This window comes from Talpa europaea (assembly GCF_964194135.1).
Source record: "Talpa europaea genome assembly, chromosome: 16".
Lineage (NCBI taxonomy): Eukaryota > Metazoa > Chordata > Mammalia > Eulipotyphla > Talpidae > Talpa > Talpa europaea.
Genome location: NC_140084.1, coordinates 47,212,129 through 47,232,874, shown reverse-complemented (window position 1 = coordinate 47,232,874; position 20,746 = coordinate 47,212,129). Strand labels below are relative to the sequence as shown.

At 50.2% G+C, this 20,746-nt stretch overlaps 1 protein-coding gene across 1 annotated transcript in view; it reads right to left on the bottom strand.

Moving 5' to 3' along the window:
* Window positions 1-20,746, bottom strand: part of TRPM4 (transient receptor potential cation channel subfamily M member 4) — a gene marked incomplete at its 5' end in the record, with an annotated part of 38,876 nt that overhangs the window by 6,658 nt on the left and 11,472 nt on the right. Inside the window, 10 exons of the mRNA XM_084257940.1 lie at window positions 44-218; window positions 405-537; window positions 7,090-7,512; window positions 9,755-9,832; window positions 10,182-10,294; window positions 11,260-11,405; window positions 11,573-11,702; window positions 18,887-19,021; window positions 19,186-19,527; window positions 19,886-19,998. Of these exons, the coding sequence (XP_084114066.1) occupies window positions 44-218; window positions 405-537; window positions 7,090-7,512; window positions 9,755-9,832; window positions 10,182-10,294; window positions 11,260-11,405; window positions 11,573-11,702; window positions 18,887-19,021; window positions 19,186-19,527; window positions 19,886-19,998 (1,788 nt within the window). The remainder of the gene's footprint in view (window positions 1-43; window positions 219-404; window positions 538-7,089; window positions 7,513-9,754; window positions 9,833-10,181; window positions 10,295-11,259; window positions 11,406-11,572; window positions 11,703-18,886; window positions 19,022-19,185; window positions 19,528-19,885; window positions 19,999-20,746) is intronic.

Sequence of the window (20,746 nt, the reverse complement as noted above, 5' to 3'; positions counted from 1 at the left end):
AGGGACCCAGGGACGCCCGGGGGAGGGCAGCCCCCTCCCTCACCGTCCATCTCCTGCTGGGGTATCTGCCCAAAGATTTGCAGGTAGGGCCGGTAGAAGACCCGGCGCAGGATGCTGGGCAGCTCATGGTCGCGGGGCCTGAGGAGCCCCTCGGTGGCCACCCCATAGGCGACCAGCCACACGCCCAGGAAGAAGAGGAAGAAGAACACGTCCTTCATCTGCGGGAGACGGAGGTGAGCCGGGCCCGGCCCCGCCCCTCCTGGCCCGGCCCCGCCCCTCCCGGCCCTGGCCCCGCCCACCCCGGCGACCAAGTCCAGGCCCCGCCCCAAAAGCCCCGCCTCCTCCTGAGCCCCGCCCACCCGGCAGGGCGAGACCGCCCCGGCCCAAAGGCCCGCCCCCCGCACCATCTTGTTCACGATGACGATCTTGGGGCCCAGCTGTTTGTTGACGGTGAAGATGTGCAGCAGCCGCAGCGTGAACACCATGAAGTCGAGGCAGAGCACGGTGCGGCCCAGATCGTACAGGCCCGGGATCAGCCTGGAGTGTGGGGAGACACGCGGGGCGCACCCGGCTGCAGGTGAGGCTGCGGCCTCCCGGACCGGAGCCCCGACCCTGAGATTTAGTCAGTTGCTGAGCTGGGCCTGCAGGGCTGGCACCCTCAGGCCCTGCTGGATGAAGGACGGTCTCAACAAAAAGCCGGGAGGCCCCTGCCTCGAGCAGTTTGGGAAAAGTGCCAGAATATTTCTCCAACCTATGAAAGGCCAAAGGTAGAGAGTTCCAGCCAGTCAGTAAGCGGAAGACGAGGCAACCAAAAAGGCGGGCACAACTCACAGCATAAAGTCAAATGGCCAGGGCCTCCCTGGCGGCGCAAGTGGTTGAGTCTCAACACTATGCAGGTATCCGCAGCCACTGCGCCATCAGTTCAATCCCCGGCCTGGGAGCTGACCCACATAACTCAGCTGACCTCTCCTGTCTCCCCGCTGCTCCCCTCAGCAGTGTATTTCAGTAGATCTGCCTGTTCTGCTCTCCACTCTGTCTCGGGTGAATCCTCTCACCCTCCCGTACCTCTGGCATACACCCCAGCTCTTGTGTGCATAAATAAACCAACGTTGGTGCCTCCCTGGTGGTGCAAGGGGTTATGCACTGCACTATGAAACATTCCGCAGCCTCTGCAGCACAAGTTCAATCCCCAGCCAGCCAGGGAGCTACCCACATGGCGAAGCAGACCTCTCCTGTCTCTCCTGCTGCTCCCTTCAGCACTGTGTTTCGGTCAGTCTGTCTGTTCTGCTCCCCACTCTGTCTCCCGTGAATCCTCTCAACCCCCGCATCTCTGGCCTGTACCCCAGCTCTTGTATGCATAAATAAATATTTAAAAAATAATAAAAAAAACCCAAATCTTAAAAAAAATCAAATGGCCAATAACATCAGCAAGCACTATGGGAAAATAAAAATTATATCCCTATGTTGCATCATTATGCGCTTAAACTCTGGATAGATTGAAAACCTAGAATAAAAAGCAAAGCATTGAAATCCTAAGACCGAGGTACAGAAGAGCAGCTTCATGTGCTCAAGGTAGGGGAAGACCTCACATTTTTTTTTAAAGCCTTGGCAACTCTCCTGCTCGCCTATGACTGCAGGGGCCTCTCTTTCTCTCTCCTTTTCCTGCTCCCCTCAGCAGTGTATTTTGTCGGTCTGCCTGTTCTCTTCTCCGCTCTAGCTCTGGTGAATTCTCTCACCCTCCCGCGCTTCTGACTGTACCCAGTGCTTGTATAAATAAATAAATAAAAATCTTTTAAAAAAATAAAATAAGGGCCTCCCTGGTGGCGCAGCGTTGAGCGCTGGGTTGCGAAGCTGCCCGCAGCCTCTGCAGTGCTGGTTCCATCCCCGGCTGCTCCCCGGCCACTGGAGGAGGGTCCCACATGGCAGGCAAACCTCTCCTGCCGCCCGCTGCTCCCCTCTGCAGTGTACTTCGGTCCTTCTGCCTGCTCTGCTCCCCGCTCTGGCTCTGGTGAATTCTCTCACCCTCCCGTGCTTCTGCCTGTACCCAGTGCTTGTATAAATAAATAAAATAAATAGATAAAAATAAATCTTTAAAACAAACAAACAAACAAACAAACAAATAAATAAATAAAATGTAAGGAAATAAAGTCTTCTGTACAAGCCACAAAATCACAATAAAGAAAAAGACTGAATACTTTGACTACCTTGAAATATAAAATTTCTGTGCATCAAAGATAAGGTGATTATGACGGACTGAAAAATGCAAAAGTTTGCCAAAAGAAATGCCAAACACACATCGCCTAAAATGTGACCACCAGGGGACAGCAGACAGACCCAAACTGAGGCAAATTCTACAGAAGAATTGGGCTGGGTGGCTCAAAAGAGCTAAGGTCACCAAAGCCAAAAAAGGGATGGAAGACGTGTCCCAGAGCAGAGAGATTAAGGTCTCACGCCAAGCAAAGGTGACGCATATCCTGGATTAGCTCCTGAACCAGAACAAGGTACCAGAGGAACAAGTGGTGAAATCTGAGTAAGATTTCCTGGTTTGGACATATAAGATGTTAGCATTGGGAGACCTGGGTGAAAGGTGTAAGAGAATTCTTTGAACCGTTCTGGCAATGTTGTTTATAAGTTGTGGGTTATTTCAAAATAAAAAGTTAAAGAAGGAGGATATACCAAAGTAAAAGCTGAAGCCTGTAAGAAGCACCAAAGGTTAGGATCCAGAGTGTAAGGAGACTGTCTACCAAGGGAAATATGGCACCCATATAATCTGGCCTACATGCAGATAGATAGAGGATATGTAATCAGGTAGGTAAGTAGGTAGGTACGTAGATAGACAGACACAGATGATAAAGATTTGTAGATATATGCAAGAGACCAATAAACACTACTTTTATTATTGGGGCAAAGGATATGAAAAGAGGGGACTCCCTGGTGGCACAAGGGGTTAAGATGCAACCTGTGAAGCTATCTGCAGGCACTACAGCATGAGTTTGGTCCCCGGCCAGGGAGCTGACCCACATGGAGTAGCAGACCTCTCCTGACTCTCCCCGCTGCTCCCCTCAGCGGTGTACTTCGGTCAATCTGCCTGTTCTGTTCCCCACTCTGTCTCTGGTGAATCCTCTCACCCCCCCCCCCAACTCCTCTGGCCTGTACCCCAGCTCTTGTATGCATAAATAAATCTTTTTTTAAAAAAAGGCATATGAAAAGAGAACTGACATAAGTACATGTGGTTATTAGGTATGAAAAGATGCTCAACCTAACTAGTGGTCGGAGATGCATAAATGAAAGTGAGCAGGTCGTTTTTACCCATCAGATTGACAAAAAAAAAAGAAAAAAAAAGGTGACAGTTAAAGATGTCAGGAATTGACAGACATGTCCTCCAGGGGGCACTCTCTTACCCAGCGGGTGAGTATGTAAATCAGTCAAGGTATTTTACAAGGAAATCCATCCTCTTCAGATTATGTGTACCCTTTGGCCCACAAGGTTAAATCTGGGATGTAAATTTTTACAACTTTGGAATACAAAAATCAGAAACAAACAATCGTGCATCGGAAGGTATTGGCCAAAAAAAAAAAAATAGATTCATTCATTCAATTCTGGAGAACATTGAAAATTTCTCCCTGGTAAACAGGGACCTGAGGATTTTTGTCCTGTGCAAAAATTCTTCCCTTGTGTAGAAGACAGTGAGTTTAACAAAATTTCTAAAATATCACTGGTATTCCCAGAGCTTGTTAGCACTTGGCCTTTCTTCCATCTCAAAAGACACTTAATACAAAACACAAGAGATAAACAGTTCTGCAAAACTCTCTTATTTTGATGCTGAATAAATTATTCATTCCAAGTTGCTTTGCAGCACTTCTAAAAGAGCTTGCAGGCATCAGCCTCTTGGTGAGAAGAGTAGGTACTCACAGCCATCAACTATCCAGATACCTTCCTCTAGATTGTGTCCACAAAGATTTATCTGCCCTCCTCCAAGGAAGGGTACCCCAAGTGTTTGGACTTTATTTAAAATGAAAGGAAGGCGGGCCTCCCCGGTGGCGCAGTAGTTAAGCGCTGGGTTGCGAAGCTGCCCGCGGCCTCTGCAGCGCCGGTTCGATCCCCGGCTGCTCCCTGGCCACCGGAGGAGGGTCCCACATGGCGCGCAGACCTCTCCTGCCGCCCGCTGCTCCCCTCAGCAGTGTACCTCAGTCCTTCTGCCTGCTCTGCTCCCCGCTCTGGCTCTGGTGAATTCTCTCACCCTCCTGCACAGCTGACTGTACCCAGTGCTTGAATGAATGAATGAATGAATAAATAAATAAATAAATCCTTAAAAAAAAAAGGAAGGGAGGGAGAGAGGGAGGCAGGGAAGAAGCGAGGGGATGAAAGGGAAGAAAGAAAAGGAGGGAGAAAGAAAGGAAGAGAAACCTCGAGGTAATATCTTTTGAGTTGATAATAAAAGAGGTTTTGTGGAGAAACTTTCTGCCTGATTTCTATCTTTTGAGGTTCAGAATCTTTGTCTCACCGCCTTATGAAAAGAATTAATCCATTCATTAAATTCTGGCAAGAAGTCTGTTTTGTCTGATCTTTAGCCAAAAAAAAGGCTAAGCCCCCTCCTCTGGAATGTGATACAGCATTTTCAAAGAAAAAGTATATTTGCGGGCCTCCCCGGTGGCGCAGCGGTTGAGCCCTGGGTTGCGAAGCTGCCCGCGGCCTCTGCGGCGCCGGTTCAATCCCCGGCTGCTCCCCGGCCACCGGAGGAGGGTCCCACATGGCGCACAGACCTCTCCTGCCGCCCGCTGCTCCCCTCAGCAGTGGACTTCAGTCCCTCTGCCTGCTCTGCTCCCCGCTCTGGCTCTGGTGAATTCTCTCACCCTCCCGCGCTGTGCATGTATAAACAAAAAACAAAATAAAAATAAATCATAAATAAATAAAAATACATGCCTCTTAAAAAAAAAAAAAAAGTATATTTGCAAATACTGTCATGGAAATGGCACGAGTATTGTAAAGGAAAAGGTGCCAAAGAATACATAAAATATGTCATTTGTGTAGCAAAGATGTACGTGTATCTGACCTTGTAAGTGCACAGAGAAAGAACATGCAGGATGCACCCCAAACTGTTGATGGAGGTAACTGATGAACAAGAGAAGACCCCTGAAGTGACTGAGGAAAATCACTGGTTTCTGTTCTGGGTCCTTCATTTGTTTGTTTAATCTTTTCAATGAGAGCATGCTTCTGTATTTCTTTGGTAATAGACTATGTTTCTAAGATGTTTGAAGCTGTCAGATGAGATATACGTGACCTGAGTTTATCATCTTGTGTGAGAAAAAAGAGGACGAGGTGGTCAGAAAATAATCTGCGGGCAGGGGAGTCCTTAGGATGTTAGGGGATCAAAAAGGAGGGATCCGGAGCTTGGGAAGGATAAAGGAAGAGCCAGAGACAGCTAAGCTGAGGCCTAAAGGAAGTACAGGAGTTGACTTGACCAAGGAGAAAAGGGAAAAGTATTTTGGAAAGTGGAACGGCATGTGCCAAGACAATTTATCCCGAAGGACATTTTCATATGCCCTTTGCTGCCCCTCTGGGGACTACACAGTGTGCTCTGGAAACTGCAAGAAACGAAACATTAGACAGCCCAGTCTTGGCAACAGAAAATATTTGAGGGGAATGCCTCACCATTTATTTTTTATAAATTAGCTAAGAAGTGAGCGGAGACAATCAAGGTGTTTGAAGGCTAAAAAGGTGATACTCCAGCCAAATGAAATTTGAATCTATGAAATTTGACCCGGAAAAACTAGTCATGACAGAAATAAAAAGCCACAAAATAAAATTCACAACACCCACCCAACATTCTGGCAACAATCCACATGGATAAGTGGATAATGAAGCAAGTATTTGTTGTAAAACTTAACTCAAATGATTATTAACCAACTGAAATAATTTCAGAGCCTGAAAATGAAAATAAGTGAAGCTAGTTTAATTGCCCTGCATGTAAAATTGATGAAGGAAGTTTCGATAAACTTAAATAGGTATATTTTATTTAATACTTCCTTGTTAAGAATTCCTCCACCCTGGCAAAATTCTGATTATAAATTTGAAATGACAGAGATTCAAAATGTCTAGGAAAAAACAAAACAAAACAAAATTTCTAGGATCAAAGTGCCCACCTCTGAGATGAAGGCACTGCAGGCAACTCTCAGAGATGGAAACAGAGGTAACAAAAAGAGAAAAAAATAGACAGACAGCCCGGTAGAAAATGGCGGGCCTGGACTGGGCAGCGCCGGAGGGACACTGGAGGCAGGAGGGACAGGTCAGCTCTGGTGTAGAAAGACCTTCTGGGGCCCTGTGGGCTTGAGGGAAGGGGCTGGGGTCCACTGCGCTGGGGCCAGGTGGGAGAGGTGGCCATGGGGATGGACTGGAGCCTGGGACAGAGAGAGTCAAGGTGTGGGGGGACAGCTGTCAGGGCCTGGGGCTTCCACACTGTGAAGGAAGTGGACGGAGAGGAAGAGGGTGGCGCCCAGTGTCTGGGAGAATAATGTAAACCCAGCAGGGAGACGCGTGCAGCGACAAAGTCAGGTTTGTCTATCTGTTCTCAGATAGACAACAACTGACAACAGGGTTCTCAGCTGAACTCTGTCACCCCCAAAGTAGACATCCAGGTGTGAGCAAACTACTTCCAGACTGATTTCCCATCTAAAAGGGCTTTTGTTATTGGCCTTTAAGAATAAGGGGAGGTGGGGCCTCCCTGGTGGCGCAAGGGGTTAAGTCTCCGCACTATGAAGCTATCACCAGCCACTGCGGCACGAGTTCAATCCCCAGCCAGGGAGCTACCCACATGGCGCAGCAGACCTCTCCTGACTCCCCGCTGCTCCCCTCAGCAGTGGATTTCAGTGGATCCACCTGTTGCGCTCCCTAGCCTGTCTCTGGTGAATCCTCTCACCGCCCCACCTCTGGCCTGCATGTCAGCTCTTGTATGCATAAATAAATAAAATAAATCTTTAAAAAAAAAAAACAAAAAAACAAGGGAGAAGCCAGGAGCCGAGGGCCGTGGCACCTGGCGGTAAGGGTCAGGGGTCCCACAGGTCAGGCTCCAGGCCTGGGGTGCTCACTTACCGGCAGCCCACGCCCAGGAGGAAGCAGGCCAGGGCCACCAGGTCGCACTGGTTCCAGGTGTCTGCGAGGTAGAGGTGCAGCCGGTGGCGCAGCGGGGCCCGGCCAGGGCTGGGCCCGGGCCCCCGCGTGGACAGGTTGCCCCAGCCGCCGCCCAGGCCCTGCCGGAACTCCTCGCAGAGCAGGGTGAAGGCCCAGAAGTAGAGCAGCAGCTCCAGGCCGCCGGGTGGCTCGGGCTGGAAGTCGATGAGCAGCACGCGGGCGAAGAGCAGCAGGAAGAGGAGGTAGCTGACCACATTGCCCAGGAAGGCCGTAACCGGAGCCCCCCAGAAGTGGTGCCAGCGGCGCAGGCGTGGGGAGCACCCCCCACAGCAGCCCCCCTGTCTGGGCTGGCTCAACACCTTCAAAGGCATCTTCTCAGGAGGCCTGGAGAGAAGGAGAGAAGGGGAGAGGGGTGAGCCTAGCCTGAGGGGAGGGTGCGGCCCGTCCCTGACGGTGCTCCCTGGGGTGGCTATCCTCAGCAGCTGAGAGCACTACTCGGGACCAAGATCGGGGTTCAGACCCCAGCTCTGCCACTTACTGGCCACATGGCCGAGGCTGGGGCTGAGCGGGCAATTTCATCTGGAGAACGAGATGCAGGAGGCCCTCTGCACAGCGCTGCTGAGAGAACTACAGGAACTGACTGGAGTGATCCGTAACCTCAGGCGAGGGCCTCTGAAATCTTTGTCTTAATTTTCTCCTCTATCTTGATGGATATTTTGTACTTTTTGTGCACAGTCTCAGAAAATACACACACACACATATAGAGAGTACGTCTGTTATTTATGTCTGACTGGCTTTATGGGGTATGGAGTCCATTTTGCAGATCTCTGACAATCTGATCATCTTTCTAACAGTTGGCAGAAAAAAATTTTCTTCCAGGATATTAGGGGGCAAGTTCCTCCCTTTCCCTATCTCTGTTGCTAAAGTGGACATAGAGGTATAAAATTGGGCCTCTTCCTCTGTTTCTCTATTGCCATCAATTTAGGCCCTTACACCTACGCACACACCCCCACTCATACACACACCAGTCAATAAGATAAGTAATTAATGTATTAATAATAGTAGTGGTGGCGCCTCCCTGGTGGTGCGAGGGGTTAAGACGCAGCCTATGAAGCTATCTGCAGCCACGGAAGCACCAGTTCGATGCCTGGCCAGGGAGCTGACCCACATGGCACAGCAGATCTCTCCTGTCTCGCCCGCTGCTTCTCTCAGCAGTGTATTTCAGTCAACCTGCCTGTTCTGTTCCCTGCTCTGTCTCTGGTGAATTCTCTCACACCCCACACCTCTGCCCTGTACCCCAGTTCTTGTATGCATAAATAAATAAATCGTTTAAAAAAATGTAATAGCAGTGGTATTAATAACCCCATCACCTGAGCACGTACTATGTGCCAGGCACTACGGCGCACATCTTACACACACTGTCTTCACAAGGTTCCCACTACTCCATCAGGCACTGTTCGCTAAATACTGTGGCTCCCTCCCAGTGCACCCCTCTCTGTGGAAGAGTCAGGCATGAAAGAATCGCCATATGACTTGACTCTGTCAATGGAATGTGGGCAAAAGTGACCCATTTCGGGCCTCCCCGGTGGCGCAGCGGTTGAGCGCTGGGTTGCGAAGCTGCCCGAAGCTTCCGCGGGGCCAGTTCGATCCCCGGCTGCTCCCCGGCCACCGGAGGAGGATCCCGCATGGCATGCAGACCTCTCCTGCCGCCCGCTGCTCCCCTCAGCAGTGTACTTCGGTCCTTCTGCCTGCTCTGCTCCCCGCTCTGGCTCTGGTGAATTCTCTCACCCTCCTGCGCTTCTGACTGTACCCAGTGCATGTATAAATAAATAAATAAATAAATCTTAAAAAAAAAAAAAAAGTGATCCATTTCACTTGCCCGTGGAAGCTTGAAAAGCCAGTACCTGGTCCACTATGTCTCTTCCCGCCATGTCTCACCGTGCAGTGAGCAGTGTGTGAGTTAGAGGTGCTCCCTCACCCCCACACAGAGACCACAGGCAGCAGAGCCATGGCCAACCCCCAAATACACTGTGAGAATGACCCCTTCCTAATGACAGCCGCTGAGAGCTGTGGATGTTATTATCACAGCACTGCTTGCCCTAACCTGACTAACTCTGGTGGAACCTTCTCTTTACCTTGGAAATCACTTCCAAGGTTAAAAGTCAGGATTTGATCCCAGGCCTGCGAGAATCAGAGCCAAGTCCCTCAGCACCTCCATGTTGCAAAAACTGTCAAAAGATTGGTAAATACTCTCTCATGCCCTTGGCCTGATTTTGAAAACACCTTTGTGGGCACCTTAAAAGTAAGGCCCTGGGTCAGAAAACAATAATAGGTAAAAGATTCCTAAATTCACCAAATCCACCCAGTTCCACCTGCCATATGGGATGGAAGTATATGTCACAAGAAACAAACTGATTTTCAGGGCAGACCTCCTTGGTGGCAGTGCCAAACTTCAACTAAGCCTTAAGCTTAGCATTTCTGGAAACTTCTTGGGTGTCTTCAGTGACTTTATGAAATCACTATCTCCTGAGGCCTCGCCTGCCCTCCAGGCTTGCTCGTAGTAACTGCCGCCCCTGGCGCCACCCAGAGAGCCCCGCCTCACACACTGCTCCGGCTCCAAACTTACCCAACAGGCCCTTCCCCGTTGACCACTCTGTCCATGTCAAACTCCAGGTCCTTCTGCGTGGACTCGTCATCTGACTTCCTGGGATGGACGGGAGCACAGAGTCATGGGGGAAGGCGAGCGTGAGAGAGGAATTCTGAGAACCCAAACTTCTCCAACCAGAGACAGAGTCACCCTCTAGTCACCCAAAGGGAGCTCCCTCCAGAGCCACTGCCAGAGGGCGGAGAAATTGCCCCTAGAGATCCACAGAGAGCACCCCCAAAAGCTCACCTCGCAGTACATACCCCCAGTCTGGGGGAGGGAAAAAGTTAACAGGAGAGGGAAGCACTGGCCAGATGGAGGAGAAAAGCAAGCAGAAGTAAACAGGAAGGACAAACACTGACCACCCCTACCCTCCCACCCCTCCCCCCTGTAGCCCCAGGGGACTGACCTGAAGGTGATGAGGTTGGTGTAGATGAGTGGGGGGCAAAAGAAGGCGAGGACCAGGGCCCAGATGGGAGTGGTGCTGTCCATCTCCCCCCACCATTTCTGTGTCAGCAGAGACTGTGGAGCGTGGGGAGGATTAGGAGCCTGAATCTGCCCCACAGCCTCCTCCCAGAGACCCCAGGCAAGGACTGGGCCCGGATGCAGAGACAGACCAAGTGCACAAGGGCGGGACCATAGCTGTCGGGAGGGGAAGGGAGCCAAGGCTGAGGACTGCCTGAGCCTGGATTCAGCTAGGAGAGTTAAAGCAGCCGATGTTTGTTAACACAGAAGCTGGGCCTTGAGCACTTCACAGAGACTTGCTCTCAGCCCTCACCACAGGCCCAGCAGGACAGGTAGGGACTTCCCTCTTCATGGATGGGGCACAGGATCCTGGGAAGGAGCCCAAATTGGAGTCACGAGTTTACTACTCAAAGCAAAGGACTCTGGGTAACCATTTGAAAAGTGCCCCCCATGATTCGACAGGTGAGGACAGGACTGCCCGTGGGGTAGGCAGGACTCTCAGTGGCCTGTCCCACTTAGATTAAGGGCACAGAGAAAGTTTTCAAAATGCCAGGGAGGTAGAATGGGGGAGGCTGTGGGGACAAGCAGGGCTTCCCAAATAAGAGGATTTCCTGTAGGAAGGGTGGGATTTCCTAAAGCAGACTCTGTTTGTGTCCCAAGCACTGGATAATTCGAATCCTTGAGTTCTGGACCTGCAGACTCTAGTGGAAGGGGAAGAACTTCCTATGCAGGGGGCGGGACTTCCTTGCGGGAAGAGGGGCTTCCTAGTGGAAGGTGGGGCTTCGGCCAAGTCAACAGTGGGCTAGGTGGCTTTAGGAAGGTGGGCTTTGCTGTGCAAGGTTGACATTCCTGGCAGGGGCTGGAGCTTCTGCAAACAGTAGCCTCTCTAGGCCAAGGGGTGGCCTCCAGGAGAGGGGCTGGTCAAGTCTTGGGCCACCCACCCCCATCTCCACAGCTTCACTTCCATAGTCCCCAGAGTCCACTTGGGGGCTGTCTGGGATATTGTTGTCTTAGATGCTCACCTGCACCCCATCCTGGGCAAAGAAGGACCGGGCGTCGGCCTGCATGGCAAGCTGGAGGCAGGTGGAGTCCCCCCAGAGCGGGCAGCGCCGGAGGAGGAGGCGAGCGGCCCGGCTCTCACTGCTGCGGTAGCACTCACCAAAGAGGTCTGGGGAGCAGGGAACGGAGTTGAGAAGGAGGAAAGGAGTAGGGTAGGTGGGGACAGATGAGGTTGCAGGGGGAGGAGGCAGAGTTATGAGAAGAGTGGGGAGATGCACAAGCACCTTGATGGCGTGGGGGTGGGGCCCTGCCCCCAGGCACCCATGCCCCACGCACCAACACCCAGCCCCTCGAACTTGGCTGCTAGGTCCTTCCTCCGAGCTGCCTCCTCAGCTTCAGACTCCAGGCGGGCCAGCACTCGGAGCAGCAAACAGGCCCCAAGGGCTGAGGCCACTGCATTGGAGCCCTGGGGGGAGAGAGATCGGGCCTTGGATAGGGTCAGGGTTTGGAGTGAGCTTCCCTGAAGGCTGAGGGAGGAGAGAAATCATATGAGCAAGGGAACGGGCAAAGCTGGGGTCAGAAGTGAACCCGGGTTATCAGAAGCCAAGAATGATGTAAGGTTTGCAGATGAATCTAGAAGAAAGTGGACATCAGCTGAGAGTGTCAGAAGTCAAATGGTTGCGATACAAGAGTTAGAACACGGACTGGAGTTAGAGTGACAGCAGAGGCCACAGACAAGGAGCAGCTGGAAGGACAAATGGCAACTCCAGAGCAGCAAAGATGCCAGTGGACATGTCCCCTAAGATGGCCACGTAGAGCGCTTCCAGACCTGTGCCTCCAGGAAAGAAACAAGCAAGCTAAAACTGTCAGAATGAACGTTTTCAGAATTCTGGGATTTAATATTTAAAAACAGGAGAATGCTTAATGGAAGGAAAGATTACTAAATTCGGGAAAAGAGCACTGTGACATTCCAACTATTCCGCCTGCCTTCGCCAGCTCCCCAGCTCGGCCTTAAAGGGACGGCCCACGTTTCTGGTGGAGGTTGTTGGTACCAGAGGGAGCAATTCAGAGCTCTTAAATAACTGTGGCTGGGTGTGGGGACCTGGCTGATGACTCCTTGAAAGAACAAGGCATGCGCCTGCCTTTGGCTTGCTGCTCTTGGCACTTCCCCAGAGTAGAAGTGGTTTCCCAAGTGTTTGAAGCACTTAAAGACAAATGTATTACCCGCAGCTATCTGTGGAAAAGAATAACAACGGAGGAGAACAGCAGATATACCGAAAAGCATGGGAAGGGAAGTGGCTAGGAACCGAGATACTTGGGGAATAATGGGTTTGAAAAATGTGTTTAGGGCCTCCCTGGTGGCGCAGTGGTTGGGCGCTGGGTTGCGAAGCTGCCCGCAGCCTCTGCCGGTTCGATCCCCGGCTGCTCCCCGGCCACCGGAGGAGGGTCCCACATGGCGCGCAGACCTCTCCTGCCGCCCGCTGCTCCCCTCAGCAGTGTACTTCGGTCCTTCTGCCTGCTCTGCTCCCCGCTCTGGCTCTGGTAAATTCTCTCACCCTCCTGCGCTTCTGACTGTACCCAGTGCTTGTATAAATAAATAAATAAATCTTTAAAAAAAAAAAAAAAAGAATCTTTAAAAAAAAAAAAAAGAGAAATGTGTTTAGGCCTCCCTGGTGGCGCGAGGGGTTAAGACGCAACCTATGAAGCCTGACTGCAGCCTCTGCAGCACGAGTTCAATCCTCAGCCAGGGAGCGACCCACATGGCACAGCAGACCTCTCCTGTCTCCCCGCTGCTCCCCTCAGCAGTGGATTTCAGTCAATCTGCCTGTTCTGTTCCCCGCTCTGTCTCTGGTGAATCCTCTCACCCCCCGCACCTCTAGCCTATACCCCAGCTCTTGTATGCATAAAAATAAATCTTTAAAAAGAAAAGAAAAGAAAAGCGTGTTTATGTACCAAGAAGTCTAGAAGGCTACATGCATGACCGAGACTGGATGCACACTCAGAAGAGACTAATGCAAACCCCAAGCGGTCACTTCTGGCTGACCATTAGGCTCTGCCAAACAGAGATAGAAGACTAGGCCAGAATTGTAAATGGCCTGTCTGAATGTTGACGGAGAAGGCCTTAGACAAGCGCCAAGCCCACATTCGTGTGCTGGCATCCAACTGAGATGAGCCTGGGTCTGTCAAGGGGTGAGAGCCCTTTGTGTCAAACACAAAATCAACTACATTATGTTGGTGATAACAAAAAACAAGGGCAATGGGTGGCCTTCTGTAAAACTGACTGAGAGGGGAAACCCTGTGAAATGGCTAGTTACAGTTGCATGGTAATGACAGACGATGGCAAAGAGTTTCATGCCAATGAGGCCTTTGAGGAATACTTCAAATGTAAGAAATAAACAATTAGAAAGTTGGCTACTGGGCCTCCCCGGTGGCGCAGCGGTTGAGCGCTGGGTTGCGAAGCTGCCGGCGACCTCTGCGGTGCCGGTTCGATCCCCGGCTGCTCCCCGGCCACCGGAGGAGGGTCCCACATGGCGCGCAGACCTCTCCTGCCGCCCGCTGCTCCCCTCAGCAGTGTACTTCCGTCCTTCTGCCTGCTCTGCTCCCCACTCTGGCTCTGGTGAATTCTCTCACCCTCCCGTGCTTCTGACTGTACCCAGTGCATGTATAAACAAAGAAACAAAGAAACAAACAAATAAATAAATAAAACATGCCTCTATAAAAAAAAAAAAAAAAAAAAAAAAAAAAGAAAGTTGGCTACTGTTCCTCAGGAAAAAAAAAAAAGCTGCAACTGGCAAAGTTTGGGAATTTTTCCCATCGGGTATTTAAGGAAACTCTTTCAAGTCAATAGCTGACCAGCCAGCTAACAGAATAGGACCAGGCAGTGGCCACACATGACAACGCAAACTTTACAAAAGGAGCTTAGAAACATCACTAACCAAACAAACAACAGTGACCCACAACAAGCCCTGGAAGGAGGGGGTAAGCTGATTTCCAGAGTTGTCATGTTATATTCTTCTAAATGTCTGGTTTTCAACAAAAAAATTAGGTGGCATGTCTTACCAAATAGAGAATATAAATAAAGAGAAGTTACAAAAAGGAATCAAATGGAAGGGGCCTCCCTGGTGGCACGAGGAGTTAAGCACTGCGCTGTGAAGCAATCCGCAGCCTCTGCAGCAGGAGTTCGATTCCTGGCTGGCCAGGGAGCTACCCACATGGCACAGCAGACCTCTCCTGTCTCGCCCGCGGCTCCCCTCAGCAGTGTACTTCGGTCAATCTGCCTGTTCTGTTCCCCGCTCTGTCTCTGGTGAATCCTCTCACCCCCCGCACCTCTGGCCTATACCCCAGCTCTTGTATGCATAAAAATAAAAGAAATCTTTAAAAAGAAAAGAAAAGAAAATCATGTTTATGTACCAGGAAGTCTAGAAGGCTACATGCATGACCGAGACTGGATGCACCCTCAGAAGAGACTAATGCAAACCCCAAGCGGTCACTTCTGGCTGACCGTTAGGCTCTGCCAAAACAGAGATAGAAGACTAGGCCAGAATTGTAAATGGCCTGTCTGAATGTTGACGGAGAAGGCCTTAGACAAGCGCCAAGCCCACATTCGTGTGCTGGCATCCAACTGAGATGAGCCTGGGTCTGTCAAGGGGTGAGAGCCCTTTGTGTCAAACACAAAATCAACTACATTATGTTGGTGATAACAAAAAACAAGGGCAATGGGTGGGCTTCTGTAAAACTGACTGAGAGGGGAAACCCTGTGAAATGGCTAGTTACAGTTGCGTGGTAATGACAGACGATGGCATAGAGTTTCATGCCAATGAGGCCTTCAAGGAATACTTCAAATATAAGAAATAAACAATTAGAAAGTTGGCTGCTGTTCCTCAGGAAAAAAAAAAAAGCTGCAACTGGCAAAGTTTGGGAATTTTTCCCATTGAGCATTTAAGGAAACTCTTTCAAGTCAATAGCTGACTAGCCAGCTAACAGAATAGGACCAGGCAGTGGCCTCACATGACAACGCAAACTTTACAAAAGGAGCTTAGAATCATCACTAACCAAACAAACAGCAGTGACCTATAACAAGCCCTGGAAGGAGGGGGTAAGCTGATTTCCAGAGTTGTCATGTTATATTCTTCTAAATGTCTGGTTTTCAACAAAAAAATTAGGTGGCATGTCTTACCAAATAGAGAATATAAATAAAGAGAAGTTACAAAAAGGAATCAAATGGAAGGGGCCTCCCTGGTGGCACGAGGAGTTAAGCACCGCACTGTGAAGCAATCCGCAGCCTCTGCAGCAGGAGTTCGATTCCTGGCTGGCCAGGGAGCTACCCACATGGCACAGCAGACCTCTCCTGTCTTGCCCGCGGCTCCCCTCAGCAGTGTACTTCGGTCAATCTGCCTGTTCTGTTCCCCGCTCTGTCTCTGGTGAATCCTCTCACCCGCCCACCCCCCAACCCCGCATCTCTGGCCTCTACCCCAGCTCTTGTATGCATGAATAAATAAATCTTTAAAAAAAAAAAAGGAATCAAATGGAAATTCTGGAGATGGAGCTACAATAGCTGAACTGACAATTTCACTAAAGGGTCCAACAGCAGACCTGAGTGGGCAGAAGAAAACTGGTGAACTTGAAAATAGATCAACTGAGATTGTCTAGTTTGAGGTACAGAAAGAAAAAAAATAGAAGAAAAATAAGTAACAGGCCCTAAGAGATCGTTGGGACACCATTTATAAAAGCAATATAAGAATAAAGCGATTCCTTAGAAGGAGTGAACAGGGAGAATATATCTGAAGATATAATGACTTTACATATAATGACCTCACACCCAAATCTGATTAGAGACAGAGAGGTATACCTCCAAGAAGACCAAGTAATTCCAAATAAGGCCAACTCAGAAAGATCCATGCTAAGATACATTATAATCAAATGGTTGAAAACCCAAAACAAGAATCTTGAAAACAGCAAGAGAGAAGTGACTTACAACACACACACAAATCTTAACAGATTGCCGTGTAAATTAAGACATATAATTATTAAACTCTAAGAATAATACGTAGATAAACTTCATGACATTGGGTGTGGCAATGGATTGGTTACTCAGATATGACATCAAAAGCACAAACAACAGGGCCTCCCCGGTGGCGCAGCGGTTGAGCGCTGGGTTGCGAAGCTGCCCTCAGCCTCTGCAGCGCCGGTTCGATCCCCGGCTGCTCCCCAGTCACCAGAGGAGGGTCCCACATGGCGCGCAGACCTCTCCTGCCGCCCGCTGCTCCCCTCAGCAGTGTACTTCGGTCCTTCTGCCTGCTCTGCTCCCCGCTCTGGCTCTGGTGAATTCTCTCACCCTCCCGCGCTTCTGACTGTACCCAGTGCTTGTATAAATAAATAAAAATAAATCTTTAAAAAAAAATAAAAAAAAAAGCACAAACAACAGAAGCAAAAATAGACAATTTGAGCTTCATCAAAATTTAAAGTTTTGTGCATTAGAGGTCATTATCTACAGAGTGGAAAGGCAACCCACAGAATGAGAGAAGATACTAACAACTCACATATTGACAAGGGATTGATAACCAGAATATACAAAGAGCTCTTACAAATCAACAACAGAAAGGAAACAACCCAATTTAAAAGTGGGTAAAAGATATTTCTCCAAAGATATATACATAGCCCATTAGCACGTGAAGAGAAACTCAACATAACTAATCATTAAGGAAATGTAAAGCAAAACCATGGCAAGATACCACTTCACACCCATTAGGATGGCAATTATTAAAAAAAAAATAATAATAACAAGTGTTGGTGAAGGTGTGGAGAAACTGGAATGCTTGTATATTGCTGGGGGGAAGGTAAAATGGTTTAGCCACTGTGGAAAATTTTGAGGTACAGCAGGTACCTCAAAAACTTAAACCCAAAGTTACCATATGATCCAGCAATTCTGCTCCCTTGTATGCACTCAAAACAATTGAAAACAGCAACTCAAACAGATGCTTGTGCACCAATATTCATAGCAGGATTACTCACACCAGCCAAAAGGTCAAAGTGACCAATGTGAATGGATAAATGATATGTGATACAGCTATACAGTGAAATACCATTCACCCTTCAAGGTAATTCTGACATATGCTATAACATAGATGAACTGTACCAGTATACTCAGTCAAACACAAAAAGGCAAATATCATGGACACTTCTATGAGGTACCTGGAGTACCTGAAGATAGAAATAACATGGTGCTTCCAAGGGCTGGGGGGCTAGGGGTTACTACTTAATGAGTATACAATTATAGTTTGAGAAAAAGTCTTAGAGGTGGATGCTGGCTGACAAAATTAACATATTTAATGCCAGTGAAATGCTTAAAAATGGCTCAAAAGGACAATTTTCCATTTTATATATATATATATATATATATTTACCATATTAAAAAAAAATAACAGAAAATAACAAGGGTCAAGAAGGATGTGGAGAACCTCCTGGGCTCTGCTGATGGGGATGTAAAGTGATGCCAGCAGTTGTAAACAGCCTGGTGGACCCTCAAAAGGTTAACTGGAACTACCCCATGATCCAGCAATTTCAACCCTAAGTGTGTTCCCAGATAACTGAATGCGGGATTCAAACACCCATACATGCATGGACATACCAGCAGGATTCCCAGCAGCCCAAAGCAGAAACCACCCAATGTCCGCTGCCTGATGAACGATGAAACAAATCGTGATCGTGCTATGTCCACACCATGGACCATCACTCAGCCGTGAAGGGGCTGTTTCTCGACATCCGCTCCGGGAGCCGTGGACACATGGTGCTAAGCAAAAGAAGCCAAATGCAAAAGGCCGCACAGCATGGGGTTCCACTGCTATAAAATGCCCAGAACGGGGAAATCCGTAGGCACAGATTACTGAATGCCAGGGGTTGGGAACGGAGAGGGGGTGACTCCTTAATGGATAGAGGGTTTCCTTTCGGGATGATGAACATAATCTGGAACCAACCAGAGATGGTGACAACATTTCCCCAAGGCCTGATGCACCATTTAAAATGGTTTAAAGGGCGAACTTTATCTCAGCGGAGGATATATCTACTCCACAGCCTGATGGATTGAACACAACCCAAGGCTGAAGGAGTCCCAGTGAGAAATTTGCACAGCACCAATAGGCCCCATCAGATCCTAGTCAAGTGTGGGCCTTTTTTTTTTGACTCTCAAATGCATCCCAACCCCTTGATTCATGCCCTCACCTGGGCTGCCAGTGGGACCCCATGTTGCCTTCTTTCCCAGCCTCCTTGCTTCCAGTTTGTCCCTTTCCTAGCTCTATCTCTAAAGTGCAAGTGTAACTACCTTTGAATGACTCCCATCAGCTACAGAATAATGTATCACTTCCTCATATATGCAACCCTTTTGGAAAAATCGGATTGATTTCTGTGTATGAACAAGGGAATACGCCCAAAATGTATTGTTAATGGAAAAGGCAAATTACAAGAAATACATGATGGGGGGCCAGGGGAGGAAGCAGCAGCAACTGGAGTCATATCCAGAATGAGGACAGGGTGGCACTGGGGTGAAGTCAGGTCAGAGGTCAGGGAACTCTCTTAAGCCAACACTGAAGTCCCAGAGAAATAAAGGCAGGGGTGGAGGCTCGAGAAAAATCAGAGCCCAAGGTCAGCGCTCACCATCTCCCAAAAGTACAAGGCCATCTGAGCCCTGTTAAGCAGCAGAGCCCAGAGGAGCAGGTCACTCCAGGGGGCCTGTCCCAGCACCGCATCCAGCCTGAGCTCCAAAGGTGACCCGTAGGAGAGCAGAAAGGCCTGCAGGCAAAGGAGGTGTGGTGAGGATGCCGGCCCAGCCTCTGGACCTTGCCAGGCCCTTAACCCCACCCCAGTCCAGTCACACCCACCCTACCCCTGACCCCGCCCCCGACATAGCCACGCCCCCAGGTCCTTCCGCTCTCAAGACCTCCCAGGGTCCTTACATCCTCCTGGCAGCTGTGGCCCTGGGGGACCACCGAGGTGTCTTCGACGCGGTACCTCGGCGCACACGTCTCCCCCAGCAGCATCCGCAGCAACTGCCCCACATTAGGGGGTTGGGGCTCCATGGAGGGTTTAAGGACGTGGGTTTTGGTGCCAGCACCATGGGATACTTGGTCCAGAAGGCTGCGGATGAGCGAATTGGGCGGTGCGGCGCTGTAGAGCTGCCCAAGGCGCTGCGGGGTCAGGAAGTGGCCCAGGCTGAGTCCGTGGGAGATGAGCAGGCGCACAAACTCTGGCCGGTCGTTCAGGAGCGCGTCCATGAGGGAGGCCTCCAGGTGGAAGGACTAGTGGGGTCGGAGGAATCGGAAGAGCAGAGACAGAGAAGGCCCGGTGAGGTCCGAGGTTAAGGACAGGAGATGAGGGGATGAGGTAGTGATGGATGAACACATGGACGGACAGATGGACGGAGGGGTGGGTGAGTGAATGGATGGAGGGATGGGTGCGTGGGTGGGTGGATGGATGGAGGGGACAGGAGAGAAGGAACAAGATGGGAACAGATGGTCAGTCAGAGATGGATGAGCAATTCAGAGAAGGCTGGGCCGGTCACATGGGAAGATGTGGCCAGATGCTGGAGAAGTCAGGGAGGAAGGAGCCTGCCTACCCCTCCTCCGGCTCCCCAACCCTCAGCCCCCAGCCTCTCACCCGCCACTGGATGTCTCCCCGGAAGAGTTCACTCTGGGCAATGTCCACACGGTTCCAAGCCACGGCCAGACGCAGCTCATCCAGGTAAGCTGAGGCCTCGGAGCTCCCGCAGGCTGAAAGAGTAAGAGGGAGGGGGCGAGAGGTCAGGGGGTAGGTGTTTTGCTTCTACCTGGGGTACCTGACGGTTAAGAGGAAGGAGGGGAAAGCCGCAGAAAACCAAGTGGGGGGGCGTGGGGGGGCGAAAATCCAAACATTTCCAAAGACTCTGGATGTCATTTTTTAAAAAGCAAGCAGCTCTGGTCAAACAGTTGAAACAGTGTGAAAACTTTGATCCAACAGTTTCGTGGATCTGAGTCCAGTCAACGGGGCCTGCGAGTCTGCAGCACCAGGGCTGCCAGGAGCAGCGCAGCAGAGCCGGTCCCAACTGGGGGTCTGAGCCCACGATTCCTGCCCCCTCCTGCCCCACATCTATCTCCAGAGCCAGGAGAGCGTTCACATCATTTTAGTTGCTCCAAAAAATTGCTATCACAGAATGAAGTGACCTGGTAGAGTGGAGATGGCCATGGGTCCTGAGACAGGCCGAGCCGGCTCCCAACTCCCCGAAGATGGAGGGGAGATTTCAGGCCACTGACCCTGGGAGACTGTTTCCTTGCGTATGAAAGGGGAATGACAGGCCTCCCTGGTGTTTCAAAGGTTTAAGACACAACCTATAAGCTCTCTGCAGCCTCTGCAGCACGAGTTCGATCCCCGCCCAGGGAGCGACCCACATGGCACAGCAGCCCTCTCCTGTCTCCCCGCTGCTCCCCTCAGCAGTGTATTTCAGTAGATCTGCCTGTTCTGCTCCCCATTCTGTCTCTGGTG